At 38.0% G+C, this 17,111-nt stretch overlaps 1 protein-coding gene across 3 annotated transcripts; it reads left to right on the top strand.

The window, feature by feature from the left end:
* Positions 1 to 7,265: 7,265 nt before the first annotated feature.
* Positions 7,266 to 11,135, top strand: LOC104591887 (indole-3-acetic acid-amido synthetase GH3.17). Of its 3 annotated transcripts, none has more exons than XM_010251001.2 (5): positions 7,266 to 7,423; positions 7,521 to 7,974; positions 8,078 to 8,179; positions 8,296 to 9,164; positions 10,323 to 11,135. In XM_010251001.2, the coding sequence occupies exons 2-5, from the start codon at positions 7,685 to 7,687 to the stop codon at positions 10,907 to 10,909; spliced, it is 1,848 nt and encodes a 615-aa protein (XP_010249303.1). In that variant the 5' UTR covers positions 7,266 to 7,423; positions 7,521 to 7,684; the 3' UTR covers positions 10,910 to 11,135. The 3 variants fall into 3 exon arrangements, with proteins under 3 accessions (XP_010249303.1, XP_010249304.1, XP_010249302.1); XM_010251002.2 differs by having other exon boundaries at positions 7,276 to 7,423; positions 7,526 to 7,974; XM_010251000.2 differs by lacking the exon at positions 7,266 to 7,423 and having other exon boundaries at positions 7,430 to 7,974.
* Positions 11,136 to 17,111: the final 5,976 nt, after the last annotated feature.

Raw genomic sequence — 17,111 nt, 5'->3', positions numbered from 1 at the left:
AACTGAAGATTTTATGTTGAATGATTCTTTAAGATGGTATCAGAGCATGTTGGACTAAATGGCCTAGTATTTTATCTTCATTGCCCCCATTATAATTAATCAAGTTTCAGCACAAGATGGATAGGCCTATGCTTGTTCATGCTTCAAAGTCCGGTGGGTATTCGCATGAGAAAGTGGGCCAAAGAATAAAAACCTATTCAGACCTAACAGTTTATGGACACCCATAATAAATTAATAATAATGCCTCTATCTTGACTTGCTACAGGAGAGAAGGATATGTTGGGCATTCGTTGGAGGTTTCACCAATTAAACAACTAACTTGTATGGGCTTCCATGGGGAAAATGATTCGGTATGACTATCTAATACATACAAGGTTCATCACTTGCATCAGAATAACATCCATACTTTCACCTTCGCCTAACGAGCTCTAAGCTGAAGTAGACTGTTGGGTTATGATTGGTGGTTAGAAGAGATAATCCAGTAATCGTGGTTACATAAGATTTAAACTCTAAATGCAGATGACAGTGCAAAGACAAGCCTTGTGTGCTGAATTTCTAAAAATTGTATTTACATTCTACATATTTTGTATTTGTACTCTTTCCAAACTGAGACCTATATCCAATTTTGCTTTGGACATCCGTTTGTAGACCATTTTTTTTTTTTCTTTTGGACATCGACTTTGAATTTAAAATGATAAGCGTTTGAACATTGTAGATGACTCCCAGAAAAAAAAATTGTCAGCACTCCTATATAGCCTATAGGCTATAGGAGTGCAATTTGGGCCAGGTTGGGTCGGGTTGAGGTCAACCCAAGCCCAGGGAGTCTCATTTAGCTTGATTTTTCATGACAAATGTAAAGCCCAAAATAGGTGTCAGGACGTAGGATCTACGAAAGCCCAAGCCCAACTTCTAACACAACCATGACTCCATGAGCCATATTTCGGTAGTCGGTTTACTTTCTCCCTAACCCTAATATTACCTCAAAAGCCTATAGCCCCATTTCCCAAGGCCTCGAGGAAGCCCGAGCGTTGCTCCTGTATCCTTTTGACCAGGTCCCCATCCCGGTATGGCTGGGATATTGGGGTCAACCGTCAAAGGGCTACAATCAGGGCTTGGACAAAAACTAAAGAAACCACCAGATCTTACGAAGCTGAGATTTCCAAGCCCAATGAAGTTAAGCCAAAGCCCACCCACCACCTCTGGACCACCTATTGCCCAATCAAAGAACTTGCAATTTTTAAGCTGCCATCATTTCAATTGTATTTTGTGTGCTCCTTTTTAGCATTTTAATTCAATCTTCATGTGCCTCACCACCATCTTTCACACCAAACTTAAAAGCTCATGTGCTTTTTTCTGGGAGAAAGATTTGGATTAGGATACAAAAGATTAAATCTATTGAAGGGATTTCGAAGTTGGATCTGGGCCCTAGGTGATCATCATAAACAATTGATGGCAATGGGCCTCTCATGTGCTCCTCCTCCTTGGGTTGGTTTCTTAGCTAATGACCAAGGGTTTAGTTATAATATGTTGATTATATCTCTAGCTCCTGTTCATGTGGCATGTCTCCCCCATGATCCTCCTTGAGACTGCAGAACAACTTGGCCTTTTTACATCTCCTACCTTTGCCTCGGATCTGGTGATCTTGGTTTTCTTTTTTTTTTTCTCTTTCTCTCTCTCTTGTGTAGTTTGGTCAATGGATAGTGATATAAATACCGAGAGAACAACTAAAAAGCTGGCATCTTGGAAATGAGATGATGTCAATACACCAATTAATTAAAATTGGGTGGCAGAGTAAGGTTTGAATGTAACATGGATCAAGACCAGGTCTAAACTCCATTTTTTATTTGGTTGGATGCAAATGGGATTAGATTGATTGACTGATTAACACTGTCTTTGATTAGCTAGCAATATGGTTTCCAATTTTCCATTGGTTGCTATAGGTACTACTAACATAACAGTTGCAACAAAGTAAATTTGTCATGTTCACGTTTGTGCTGAAGCAATCCCGAAGCATCTGTTACCTTCCAACCTAGCAAATTAGCTAATTAGACCCTTCAAAGTTTAACCTAAAAAGGTGAAACCATGTGAGGGTAAATTGGGTTTAAGGTTAATTGCTCTGTTTGATCACCTTTTTGTGCTTTCTTTTAAAATATTTGAATTTTCAAATCACAAGTGGCAAATTGTCGGTCTGACATGTAAGGAATCCCCAAAGAGATTTTAGAGAGCTTTTAACATTTCCAATTCCAAATCATATATTTTCTATTGACAGAGATATCAATTGTATGAATATATATGATGTGAATACAAAAATCTCCTCTTGAGTTTCTGACAATCATAAAATCTTTCCCTGTAGTTTTACTTTAATAAAAACCTCTCATAAATTTTTAAAAAATTCAACAAAAATCTCCCTTCTGTCATTGACCCAAACGGAAAACATTAATCGATGAATAAATTTTTCTAATTACCCATTTTACCCTTTTTTTTAAATGGGTACTAAAATAACTAACCGGTGTAGAACGGATTATGCCGATCAATTACAATCACTGGTGAAGAACAGTTGTCGTTAACTCCCTGGGCATTCCTTGGTCAGACGTTAACTCAGTGCTAAACACCTTTTAAGGGTGGAAGATTTCAAATACTATAAACCGAGAGATTTCAAAAGCTTTGTATTGTAGGACTGATCTCTCCAAATGGTTTCTACTTCCCAGTATCGATCAAATTTGTCATCAGGGAATCTGGAGTTTCAAAAAAAAAAAAAACAAAAAATAGAAAATTAATGTTCAAACGAACAACTTCCGAAGTAGAAATAAATGGATCTGAATCCATACGTATTTCCAACAACACAAGTGCGCATCGTCTTCCCAATAGCAACAAAGACTCCTTCATAGTAAGATCATCTCCTTGTGGCGTAATCCTCCATCGTGTTCACGATGCTCCAGAACATCCCACCGACTCTCTGATCAAAATTTGGAGGCAAATCTATACCGTTGATTCCCCCATAGAAGTATTTAACATTGCGGGTGACCGGTAGAACGTAGTAGAATTTCCAACGAATACAACCTTCAAGAGAGAAAGAAAGACCGGAGGTGGAGAGAATTCGGACAAAGTGGGGAACTGAGAATGAATTGACATAATGAAGTTGAGATGGAGTGAAGATCGAAAATCAAATTAGTGATGAAAAAGGATAGAAGTTTTAAGGTGATTAAAAATGACAACCATTGTGGGTATAGCGTACAATCTATTCCCGTGAAAAGTAGTGCTCCAAAATCTAAATTTGTATAATTAGAGCCTATTCTTATCAGAGATTTTTCTCTCTATAAGTTCAAAAAATGGAATCAGAGAGAGAGAGAGGATTTTAACAAACGATGAGATTAATGGCTTCATAATCTTCGATTTATACCGTTCTTCACTGTCATTGGCGACTATTATTGATTGGCATAATTCGTTCTTCGCCGCTCACTGGTTAGTATTATAGTACCCATTTTAGAAAAGGATAAAACGGGTATTTAGAAAAACTTTATTAATCAGTTAAACATTTTCTGTTTGGGTCAAATGACAGAAAGAATGCTTTTGTCGAGTTTTCTAATAATTTAAGGGAGATTTTTATTAAAACGAAACTACGGAGAAAGTTTTTATGATTGTCAAAAACTTTAAGCGAAATTTTTATATTTTACACTCTTTAAATGCTCTATATCTCTAGCTACTGTTAGAGGGCCTGGAGCTGGAGATTGAGGTCTATGGGTTTTTACAAGTGGCACAAGTGAAATACCCAAGAATCTTCCTGGGGCATCAAACTATATATTTATTGGAACTTTTTGGCTTTTATTGAAGCATCTTCAAGTATCTTTCTGTCTAGGATTTCGGGATTACAAAGTTCTGATTAAAGACAAGGTAAAGGTTTTTCTATTTTAGGGCTTTGGGAGTAACAACTTAGATTTAGACCTAACTGGGTCTCTGATATGTTCTTCCTCGTGCTTGTGCGCCTGCACCCTTAAATCTTATAATTAATTGGAAGTTGATGGTAACTGGAGTAGAGGTTTTTCTAGGGTTCTGAGGGGTTGTGGGTTTTATTGGGGACAGGTTTAGATTTTAGGGTGGGGGCCCACCATGTATATCTCCAATTCAAAGGCAGTGTAGCTCTCTAGCCATTTCCCTGCACCTCTCTTTCCGGGCCTTTGCCGGTGCCAGAGGTAGCAGAGACAGCGTTACACTCCCAGGCATTAAAGAAGTTATCTCATTTATCCTACAATATACATATGTGAATTAAATGCAACTTAATCTCATTTATCCTTCTCACATGCTCCTTCTCTCTCTCTCTCTCTCTGCATGGATACAGATAGAAGGTTTTCCGAGGCCCAAAGTCAGCACACCCTTTAATTATCCAAGTCGTACTATAAATGAACTCTTTGTCTTTAGTCTTTTAGCAATTTCTGAGAGAGAGAGAGAGACTCACGTTGTGGAAATACAAATAATGATGTGAGAAAATCAATTCTTCAAACCTGTAAACTGCATAATATTCAGATTCAATTTAGAAAAACATGGTATATGGAATTGGCTAAATACTCCTGTGCTTGTTCTATCCCCATGAACGGGATACAAGTTCAAGTATATAATATTCAGATACAAATGCTTTTGGCAAACCCACAGTGGCAAAGAAAATGAAAATTACTTTTGGGTATGTGAGATTCACCAAAGTCCAAAACTCATCATCATCAGAAGGCAGAAGCGATTTCTACACTGTCAAAGAAACGGGAAAGAGCCGCCTTCAGGCTTCAGCACAAAAGTCATCCTTGAAGTGCTGCATTGTAAAAAAGCAAAGTTTATACCAAACGGTACCTAAAGTAACTGAAATAGAAATACCATTGTTACCTGCAAACTGCAATGAACACGATGACAAAACATCCTCTATATTTAGATACGGAAAATGCAAAGCCAGCTCTGAGGGCCATCATTTTCAGTTAGTCCTTTGGTATCCATACCCATCAGATGTTCCCCAAAGCCTTGGAAGTTGGGTCCCTAGCAGTGCTCAATAGTCTACTGGTCTTCAGGACTATTTGACTCCTCTCTCTCTCTCTCTCTCTCTCTCTCTCCTGGTTTTACTCCTTTACTCCTGCGGATTTCAAGTGAGCCCTGTCTCTAATATGACACCCTCTCTATAAGTATTTTGTATTTAACCCGAAAATCTGCAACAACATATCCAGCAGATCCCCTTATCTTTGTTGAAAGAAATATAAATGGTAGAAGATAATTCATAATCATCTTTTAAAGCAGGGCTAACACGGGAAAATTTGTACCACCTTTGACTTGGACTGTCTCCTGTGCAACTTACCTGGTTTATGTTGTTGCACTATCACAGCCTTGGGCGAGTAAGATATGAGTGGCGCTAGGCTGTCACTTACGGCCTTCATTTATTATTGCCTCTGCCTTCCAAATCGAGCCTCGTAATTGCTCGTTCGGCTTCACCAATCTATATGAATATGATTATGCACGTCTCCCACACTTGCAGAGAAGCATTTCTTGTTTTTTTTCTTACCTCCTTTTCACTTTGGTGATGATATTTTCCTGTGTGGGAAAGGGAAAGGGAGTAGCAATTTGTTATTTTGTTTTGTTGCTTCGGTTATCCATTGCCCAAAACCAATTTTTTTCTCATTTATTTAGACTACTCTCTTTTATTTCATAGAAGCAACATTCGAAAAAAAAAATATAGTTTCTTGATTGAAAACGAAAAATATATTCAATTTAGTGCTAGTTTGACCCAAATGAGCATTAAAGGATTCGTTTCTTTCCTCTTGGCTGAGAAGAAACTGTAGATAACGAGGCTCGGGTAATATTTTCATGTTGTTTCCAGTGGGATTTTGGATTTTCTGAAAGATGGGCGGAATCTAAAATGGTGGGTTTCATTAGACGTTGAAGTTTCATATTGTGGGGTATGGCCTAATTGTCTGGGAAATGCCAATAATTTACTGATATATAACAGCACTTCTACCAGGGTCCCATTCTTCAAATCCTCAAATTGAAATCCCTTTGTTGTATAGCGCCGTTGGTCAAATGCAAGCAAACAATTTTCTTGACTCGTTGTCTTGAAATTCATACCCAACATGGTGTTATTGCGATGCTCCAGTTTGAATCCATTGAAATAAATCAGTTCGGTTTGTCTCCTTCACAATTTGGATAGTTCAATTGAAGGGGTCCTTGAACAATAAATGATTTATGACCAACCATGTTTGGTTTCTTTCTTTCTTATTTTCTTTGCAGGAACAGAAAGTGATAATATTGATTTTATTTGGATCATTTCTAATGGAACTTGTTGAATTTTAATGAGGTTGATAGGTGGGGAACTTGTCAGTTTAGTGTTAAATCAGTTGCATCATTTACAACGCAATTTGATGGATAGTTGCATCGACATCCAAGTCATGCTTTGAGAGCTTAATTAATGATTAAAAACAGAGCCAGTTTGACAACCGAAACAGAGTATACATTAGAATATTACAGTACATCACCATTGGATTCACAGCTCACGCAATTTGGTTATACGTGCAACTAGTGATTGAATGAACCCATGAGACCAAGATGGTGACATGCACAACTGTAGAGAAGAGCTACTTACTATCTCTCTTTAATTCAAGTTTTTACCCGTACCCAACAAATCCCTCTCTGTTCTGCATCTCATGGGTATTGCCACAGTGCCACCTAGAAAGTAGAAACTCTGCTAAAACCAGGAAGTCATCATCTTCCTGAGTCCTGCATACTTCACGATCTGTAGGGATTAGTGAAGGGGAGATCCTCCATGGATTGTCAAGTTGATTGCATTATCCAACTCAGTCCAGAGTACTCGAATTAATCTTTAATTGGTTATTGATTTATTTATCATCCCATTCTCACCCCATTCCCCCTACTTCTAGCTATGTTGGAACTTTGAGGCATTAGCATTTATTGTTGAAATATAAATTGCCGCCTAGGATTACATTACTCATGAGTTTTATTTGCTTTAATAATCTTTCTGCTTGGGTTGAAGCTCTACAATCTCTTTTCAAGTTTTCAGTTTTTAACTTTTCATTGTGTAGCTAGTTTTATTGTATGTCGTATTTATATTATTGAAGTATTACTAGTTTATTGACCTACAACAGATGCACCTATCCAGAACTTACCAGACAAGTCCACGTGTGTAGGACCTCCATAGCCTCTACTTCCCCTACATTTCCTTCAGCTTTCTCGGTTATTTTTTATTTTAAAAGCAGCAACTCCCAAAATCCCCTTCAAAGTCAGTTATTTAATCAGTTCCTCATCTGCCACTCTGGTCAGCAGCTACCAAGAAACAGAAACCCAGAGAGAGAGAGAGAGAGAGGGTGGGGTGGGGGTGGGGGTTCAAATGTTTTAAATACGAAGGTGAACCCGATAACAGGAGCAGTGAGCAGTGTACTTGGTGGGTGGTTCCTGTCATTCTTTCTTATAATGTCCTTGAAGCATCTTATGTTTGTTTTTTTCAGGCTTTTAGCTAATGAAGCTGTTTGTTTGTTCAGTGTAGGAGTCAGAGAGGCTACCGTTCCTGTAGTATTCAATAGTCGTGTATGATTGAAGGGTGTGCTTTCAGTTTGTATTTAAGGGCAGTTATGGCCAAAGATATTTACTAGTTCGAACTTAAACTTGTAGCCTGTTGATAATTGATCTTCACAATTTGTCGAGGATGTTGCTAAACTGTGATCCTAATGATAGAGAAGGTAGTTTGAAGCTTGTGGAGGAACTAACAACAAACGCGGATGAAGTACAACAACAGGTACTCCAGGAGATATTGACTCAAAATGCAGACACAGAGTATCTAAACGGCTTCCTTGGAGGCAGCTCTGATAAGGAGCAATTCAAGAAGAAAATCCCCATTGTGGTTTATGAAGATATCAAGCCTTACATTGAGCATATAGCTAATGGGGAAGCATCGCAGATCATCTCAGCACAACCAATCACAGAGCTCCTCACGAGGTATTAGTCGCCCAACTCTTTCTGTTTTCTTTCCTTTTTTTTTTTTATTTCACTCCTCCAAGCTCAAAGCTCCATCATCTAAAACTTCTTTCCATGTCTGCAGCTCAGGAACTTCAGGAGGTCTACCAAAAATGATGCCATCCACTGCAGAAGACATGGACAGGAAGACCTTCTTATATAACCTCTTGGTGCCAGTGATGAACCAGTGAGATGCTTCTTTTAATTTTTGTTTCAAATCTAGTCTTGCTTAAATATGAATATAACAGTGAGATGCTTCATGTTCATTCTTTATAATATATGTTAAATCTGTTATACTATCAGGTATGTCGATGGTCTGGACCAAGGGAAAGGGATGTACCTCCTGTTTATCAAACCAGAAATCAGCACTCCCGCTGGTTTGATGGCTAGACCAGTACTAACCAGCTATTATAAGAGCAGTAACTTCAGAAACCGTCCCTTCAACAGGTTTAATGTCTATACCAGCCCAGATGAAACCATCTTGTGTTCAGATAGTAAACAAAGCATGTACTGCCAATTACTTTGTGGTCTGGTACAGCGAGATGAGGTCCTTAGGGTTGGTGCAGTTTTTGCATCTGCCTTCCTACGGGCAATCAAGTTCTTGGAGGATTATTGGCAAGAGATGTGTTCTAACATAAGGATGGGCCATGTTAGTGATTGGATAACAGACCCAGGTTGCCAAAACGCTGTATCTGGCATCCTTAGGCATCCCAATTCAGAACTGGCCCATCTGATTGAATCTGAGTGCAATGGGAAATCATGGGAAGAGATAATTAGGAGGCTATGGCCTAGAACGAAGTACGTAGATGTCATAGTTACAGGGTCCATGGCTCAGTATATTCCAACCCTTGATTTCTACAGCGGAGGGCTGCCTCTTGTTTCAACAATGTATGCTTCATCCGAGTGCTATTTTGGGATCAATCTCAAGCCCCTAAGCGACCCATCCAGTGTCTCCTACACCCTTCTCCCCAACATGGCCTACTTTGAGTTTCTCCCTGTAGAGAAAAATCATGAAGAACTGAACCATGGTGTCCGGTGCAATGGGGATTCTGAACCGAATTGCTTAAACAAGGAGGGTCAAGAAGAAGGGGAAGAACAAGAACAAGAAGCGGTTGATCTTGTCCAAGTGAAGGTCGGTCACTATTATGAACTTGTTGTCACTACATTTACAGGTGAGGTTTTCCTTCTTGATCACATCTGACCTACATGTCTCAATTGTTTGTTTTCTTCTTTTGTTCTTGAATAAATTTGATTCACTTCCTGTTTTTGTGATTATGTTCTCATGCATGATCCATAGCCTTGTTTAGTTGTTCAGTCTTTGCTGTTGGTTGACAGATTTTGATTTTCTCAAAAGTCAAAGCCAAAGCCTATCTGTTACTGCAATCTGATCTAGTGACCTATATCCATATCCACATAAAGCTATCCATATTTAAACAAACACAGTTTTTTCTCTATTTGTCGGATTCAGAATTAATTTTATCACTTAGGCATCTGCAGAATGCAGACAATATTCTGAAAACCCTGTCCTTGGGACCAGTCAACTATAAGCACCCCAATATTTATATCACATTTTTGAGGTATCTGTAGTGTATACCTAAGGTTATGCTTGGCTTTATAGAAAATAAGAAACAGTAGGTTGAGGGAAATTTCTTAAGGAATTCCACAAATCTCATATTAGATAACGAGAGTCAATTGGCTGGCATTGGACCACTTATTCAGTCATTGGGCTTTGACCAATTTTAGTTTATTTATTTTTTAGTCTCCAGTTTCTCGTGGCTTGGGCATCCACAGTAGTTAACTGGAGTAAATTCAGTGGAACTAACTAATCTTCTGCCAGTGCTCAGGATCTGAGCTACCGATTGGTGTTCCCTTGTCATCCCCATTTCACTTGGACAAACACATTTAAGTCTGACTAAGACTGAAACAACAATGGGTTGGGATTGGACATCCACAATTCTTAGTTAACTGGAGTAAATTCACTGGAGTTAACTAACCTTCTGCCATGCTCAGGTTCTGAGCTACAGATTGGTGTTCCCTTGTCAGCCCCATTTCACTTGGACAAACACATTCAAGTCTGACTAAGACTGAAACAACAATGGCTTGGGATTGGGCGTCCACAATTGTTAGTTAATTGGAGCTAAGTCACTGGAGTTAACTAACCTTCTGCCATGCTCAGATTCTGAGCTACAGATTGGTGTTCCCTTGGACGCCCCATTTCACTTGGTCAAGCGCATTGAAGTCTGACCAAGACTGAAACAACAATGGATTTCTTTAGTCATAATTTCAAAGGAGTACTAGTGTAATTTTGTCTCTGTTTATCCTCTGCTCAGGCCTATACAGATACAGAGTTGGAGACATTCTAATGGTGACTGGATTCCACAACAATGCACCACAATTCCGGTTTGTACATCGACGGAACGTTGTTTTAAGCATTGACACGGACAAAACCAATGAAGAAGACCTCCTGAAGGCCGTAACAAAAGCTAAGCTCCTTCTTGAGCCATTGGGCTTCCTGCTGACGGAGTATACTAGCTACGCAGACACTTGTTCGATTCCTGGACACTATGTGCTGTTCTGGGAACTAAAGATGAGAGGAAATGGTGATTTGCCGGAGCTGGAAACTAGAATAATGGAGGAATGCTGCTCCACAGTAGAACAGTCGCTTGATTCTGTCTATAGAAGATGTAGAAGCAAAGACAAGTCCATCGGGCCATTGGAGATAAGGGTGGTGAAACATGGGACATTTGATGCACTGATGGATTTCTGTGTTTCTCAGGGGTCCTCTGTAAATCAATACAAGACTCCAAGATGCATCAAATCTGAAAAGGCCCTCAATATTTTAGATTCAAGGGCGGTGGGCATCTTTTTCAGTAGAAAAACTCCCCATTGGGAACCTTTCAGAATAGAAGCTAAATGATTTATATCATGCCACTCTATCTACTGCTAATGTTGCAAGCTTAGCAGGGTTGTATTTTCAAGCACGGGTGTCTGGATTCCTTCAGAATTTGAATTTGTTAAACTGAAAAGAAAAAGAAAAGAATCATTATGTGTTAATAATGACTTTGAAACGAGAGGATTTCAGTGGGTCTGTAATGTAACTTGAAATTGATCTTAATGCTTTCCTTGTTTACTTTTTGATTCTCTCCATCCTCTTGCCTTGTTTTGTAGCAAGTATTAAGTAATAACTAATAACTCTTCTTGTGTAATGTGTAATGCAATCCAGAGAAACGTAAGCCATAGGTAGGGTCATCACTCATCAGCAGTTGGGCATGATGAGTCCATTAGGTATGAAGACCAAAAAAAGAGAGTGAAAGTAAGATAAGGAAACAATGGGAAGTGTTGTACTTGGTCTTGCACATGTGTTAGATATTGTGTGGAGCATTTATTGGAATTTGGAATTATGTGGCTGCAATTGCCAGTCTCCCAACCCACCTGGCCACCTCTCCCCCTTAGCTTCTCATGCTTTCGTTAAGTCTGAACTTTCACACTTCACAGGCAAGGTTTCAAGATGGTAATTGGGCTTTTGATGAGAGCTAAGGTATGGGCCTCAAGGCGTTTTGAAATAAGGTGCCCAGAAGTATTTTAACTTGTCCTTGATAATGTTCGACGCCAGTAATAAATATATGGGCTATGGTTCTGTATCGTATTATCGGTTTTCAAGCTCACCTAAACACAAAATATTAAGATTCCGAAGGCTTCTATGTGTTTAGCGAAGTGGGCTGTGAAATTCATGGTTTTTAAAACCGACCCGGTGATCAAAATGGTCAGGGGTCTGATTATCGGGTCAAACTGTCTGACCGTTTGAACCGAATATTTGGTCCTTTCTGACAAGAAAACAAAAAAAAATAAAAAATGATTAAAACCGTTCAGATGGTTCAAACGATTAACTGTCCAATTCATCGATTTGCTAATCAAAATCAATGATTTTGGGGAAAAATCCAATTTTTAAGGAAAATGGAATTGATCACCTGACCAATTCCCAGTTTTTTAAGTCCAACCATCTGATCTGATCCGATTTTGAAAACCATCTGTTTATTATTAGTGTGGAACATTATCATTGATTCCACATCCTGCTGAATAGCCATTGCATATTGCATTCTGCTAATCCTTGTTTGTTTAAATGTTAGAATCACTCCTACTATTGAGAAAGGTTTTATGCATATCTAATTGTGATTTTATCAGCAACCACCGTCGTCGTCTTGTCATCATCATCAGAAGAAGAATAATGGAGCAACCACCGTCGTCTTGTCATCATCATCAGAAGAAGAATAATGGAAGAAGGCAATTTGTTCCACGTGCTAAAAGCCACGAAGGACCTAACAAATGGCAGGTTTTTTTTTCTTAATTGCAGGGCTGAAGGCTAATATAAACCAAGCCCATTAGAATTTAGGGAAGTTGGGCTTAAATCTTTACTTATTTAACCCTGACCCAGCCCATTAATGACCATTCACATCGAACGATTCTCTAGATGGTAAGAACTAGAAAATGTGGATTGCTTAATTTATGAGGGAGGGTTCGACTATGATACCGGAAAAGCTTACAGTCAATGAACTGGTATCATAAAACAGGTAATCAATCGGGTGGCTTCCATCAAAATTAACAAGCGTGTGCTTTGATTGGTCAAAGTTCTTCCCGTATCATAGATTTTCCCAATTCATGATCCAATGAACCACTAGAAAGAAAAAGCTTAAGCTATGCATCTGATGCCCGTTTGTGAGGGTTTTTGGGATGTAGCTTCTGATGTTCTGAGTTGGGCTTCATACGGGAACACCAGAAGCTGTGTTTGGTAAAAATTTTAGAAAGCTAACACGGGCTTTCCGAACACCCAAACCATTGTTCAAATATAAAGTTACTCTGAATAGCTATTTCGGAACACGGATGCTCAACCACTATATTTCAATTAGCACAATGCATCTCAAATGCAGAAACCCTCTCAAACGGGCTCTTAACAATACAGAACCTATGACAAGAGAAGCTGGGAGAGCAACTGACATCCATCTACGTTATTATTTCAGAGGGATTTATGTTGGTCAGTTGGCAATTTGTAGTCATGGTTCCATGTAAATGGAGAAAGGTTCTTGTTAGGGGTGTGCCGAAATAGAAAATCGGCAGTTACTGATCAAAATTGAACCAAAAATTCAGTTAATCGAACCAACCAGTTAATCAAAATAGAAAATTGGTAGTTAACCGAATTGACCTATATATATATATTGGGGTAAAGTACAAAAAACTCCCCTGAAGTTTTTGACAATCATAAAAATCACCCTTATAGTTTCATTTTAACAAATACTTCCCCTAAAATTTTGATAAACTCGACAAAAAACTCCCTTCCATCACCTTCTCAGACAGAAAATGTTAGATTGATGCACCAGTTTTTCCAAATGCCCATTCTACCTTTTTATAAATTATTTTATATACAAAATTACTGAAATAATCCTGTTTTAATTTGACAAAAACCTCCTTTAACGGTCATCTTCTAACGTTTTTTGTTGAGTTAAAATAGGGTCATTTCGATAATTTTGTATGTAAAATAATTTATAAAAGGGTAGAATGGGTACTGGTGCATCAATCTAACATTTTCCGTCTGGGAAAGTGACAGAATGGAGGTTTTTGTATTTTATCCTATATTTTATGTATATTATATTATATTATATATATATTATATTTTTTATTTTTTATACATTATAAATAAATAAATAAATATGCATTATATATATAAATATATATAATATATAATATATTATTTATTATTTAAAATATAAAATATAAAATTTTATATATTTCTAATGTTTTATTATATATTTATATATTTTTCTACAATATATATTATGAATAATAAAAAATCGAAAAACCAACAAACTGAACTAATGATTAACTGAACCGGTCAATCGATTAACCGATCGGCTTCAGAAACCGATAACACCAGTTCGGTTTACCGATAAATCGAGTGCAGAATGCCCCCTCTCCTCTTGATTGTGGACAACTTAAAGACAAACCTACCCTATGCAACTGTTAGTTCCATGTGAAAGCTTTCTATACATAAGGGTAAAAGTTGGTAGAAAGAAATTGACTACATTTCCATTTTAGGTTCTTCTTTTGCTTCATCTGTTTTAGAAGTGGCCACAACTTGGGCTTAGGAACACTGGACCAGAACACCGTCTTGGGCCCGTAACGACCCAGTACGTAATGGCCCCCATCATAAGATTACTTCTGACAAAGCATCAGCCTAAGATTTAATCTAATCTGAAATGTTTGTTTCTGATGCAAATTTCTGGACGCTGCAGTGGAGAATAAACTATCTGGTAGCTCCAAAACAAAAGTGATGCATAAATCAGGATCACTGCATTTGGTTGCGGTGCAAATTTATTTGCACTAATGTAAAATTATGGTAGTATAAATAATTTGCGTGTAAATTTTGATTTATTTTTGTTTCATTTTTTTTTTATTTTGTAGGATTGCAGTAAAAATGAAGTAAAATAAGACCTAAAGCTGAATAAAGTAAAAATCCAAAATAAAATTAAACCAAAATTTGAATTCTCATCATTTACACTCCCATAAATTTGTACTAATGCAAATAAAATTGCACTGCAACCAAAAGCGAATCCTTCTCTTGGGCGACACATCAAAACTTCAAAAATCAAAAGGACCTTTGTCACAAAAACGGCTGTCCGCTGTCCGGGGTTTTGAGAGGGTGGGTAGACCTGATGGGGACCTAATATTGGGCATGTCAGGTTACTGGGCCCCAGACTGCAATAACGGGTCCTGTGACCCGGTAACCAGGACAGCCCATGCATAAAATTGTCAGCTATAGGAAAGAACAACTGGCCCACCCATGGTCGGGGTGTGAATCTAAAACCACTGGAACTATCCATGATGGGTTATGAATATTGATCCAAATTGAATCCACCTAAGCAGTACACGGATCCTAAATGGTAGAGCCATCATAATCAGATGGAATCCCTCCAGCTCCAATGGGTCGAGTTAGAATTTGAATCCAAAAGATACATCCATTCTGTTCTCCTTTCTTCTTTTATGTTTTGGACCCAAATCCATTTAATATCAAGAAAACGGGTAGATGGGCCTGCGCATTGATTTATCACTTTGTTTTAAGATAATACATATATACCCAAGATTCCAAGAACGCATTTGTGGATGGCTTTTCTACTGATAAAATGCTTTTCAGAGAAACAAGGAAAACAAAAAACATTCATGTAGATGTGGGTCAATACCTCTCTACACGCTACACCAGAGTTGGCCTATCTTCGGTGTGGCAATTCTCGATAAGACTAGCCTGATTTAACTGAGGCATACTTCCAAAATTAAGATAGATCAAACAGGCAAAAGGAACATTTTCATTTTTTTGCCTCAAATCAATGGCCCATGTGTGTGTAGAAAGAGAGAGAGAGAGAGGGGGGGAATAGTGAAAAATGGGGGCCCACTATCTAAGCTGCCACATGCATAAAGGTTCACAATACGGGCTTGTGTTTTTGCTTCGTTCCTGTATTGGACCTGCAAGAACGTCCTATTCACGTGGATGGTGGGCCATGGACCCATCTGTCAATGGTTGATAGGAGAGGTGGAGGACACTAGAGTTGTACAAAAGGTCCACCAATTGCTTCGGATCCTTAGAATGGCCTAGCATGTCGCACGAGTAGGTTGGTGCGACTCTTCACATCTGATCGTTGTCTTTAAGTTAGGCCAACTGTTTCATGGACGATGTGATTACAACTTTACAACCCTTCATCTTACCTTTTTTTATCTCTCATTTCCATTTCTGTTATTCTCTCTCTCTCTCTCCATCAATGCTCCATTGGGTAATGCCCCTTATCAATACAAGGTGGGAAAATAGCATTGATGTGAATTACAAGATTAAACATGTATTCAATCCAGAGGGTCCTCTGCATGGTGAATGATTTACAGAAATAGAGTTGGTTGTGTAGGGAAGCTGCCTAATTGAACAGATAAGGAAATCATAGTTCAAAAGTAGGATGGATCAGGTCATACTTAATCATATTTTTAGCATTAGAAGACCTTTAGAATTAGAAACATAGGATACCTTGAGTTATGCTTGGGTTGATAGACAGAAAAATCGAGGGAAAGTTTTACCCTCAACTTTCTCTTTCTTTATTATTTTTCATGTCAAAGAATAGGTCCATATTGGCTATTCAATATACTCCACCTAAAACCCTTTATAGCTGGGCTGGGATCATAATTGGGTAGTGGCCCTTTATTCATGCTGTTTTTTGCACTCAGGTGTGGGCTATCTTTAAACTAAATGAACACATTGATTTGGGCCCAGTCCATTGCATAGACATTGCAGCAACCAAACAAAATATTACAATAATTTGTGAAAAGATGGCATCATCTAAGAAAAAAAAAAGAAAAAGAAACTAAATAATGTATTTTTTTGGTAGAAAACAATAGTCCATGAAGGCAAGAGATGCAAAGGTCCATCTTTAAACAAAATTGACACATTGATTTGGGCCCAGTCCATTTCATTAGACATTGCAGCAACCAAAAATATTACAATAAATTATGAAAAAGATGGGATCATCAAATAGAAAAAGAAAGAAAGAAACTAACAATGCACCTTTTTTGGGTAGAAAACAATACACCATGAAGGCAATAGATGGAAAGGTCTGAATCTGCTATACCCAATTTCCCATTGCCCAATTACCTTTATCTTAGAAAAGAAAAAAAAATGGCCATTGTAGCTCCTTGGGCTCAGTTTGGAAGGAGTGCAAATACAAATATCTAAAGTACAAAACCTTATATTTTATATTATTTTATATATATTTGTATTATACATATTTGTATTTATACTTCTTCCAAACTGAGCCTTAGGTTCAAAGTATTAATACATTTAAATACGAGACAAGGGGCGAATCGGTATTTTGAACTTATGCTCAACTCTTTTAATTTTTTTCAAGAATAGGTTAGGGTGGGTCTTAAGCATGTCTACCTCTTGGAAGGGGTCAAACCCCTAAAATCCCCTTATTTAATGTATGAGTGTGTCCCTGATACAATATGTATGTATGGAGTTCACTTTTGCTATGATACTGTATAGCACAGGGCTAAAACAGACTCATGGCTTTAGATATATTCCAGTGGCTCTACCA

The sequence above is a fragment of the Nelumbo nucifera genome, chromosome 4 (assembly GCF_055504915.1).
Source record: "Nelumbo nucifera cultivar China Antique chromosome 4, China Antique-T2T, whole genome shotgun sequence".
NCBI classification, from domain to species: domain Eukaryota; kingdom Viridiplantae; phylum Streptophyta; class Magnoliopsida; order Proteales; family Nelumbonaceae; genus Nelumbo; species Nelumbo nucifera.
This window is presented reverse-complemented; position numbering and strand designations above follow the sequence as displayed.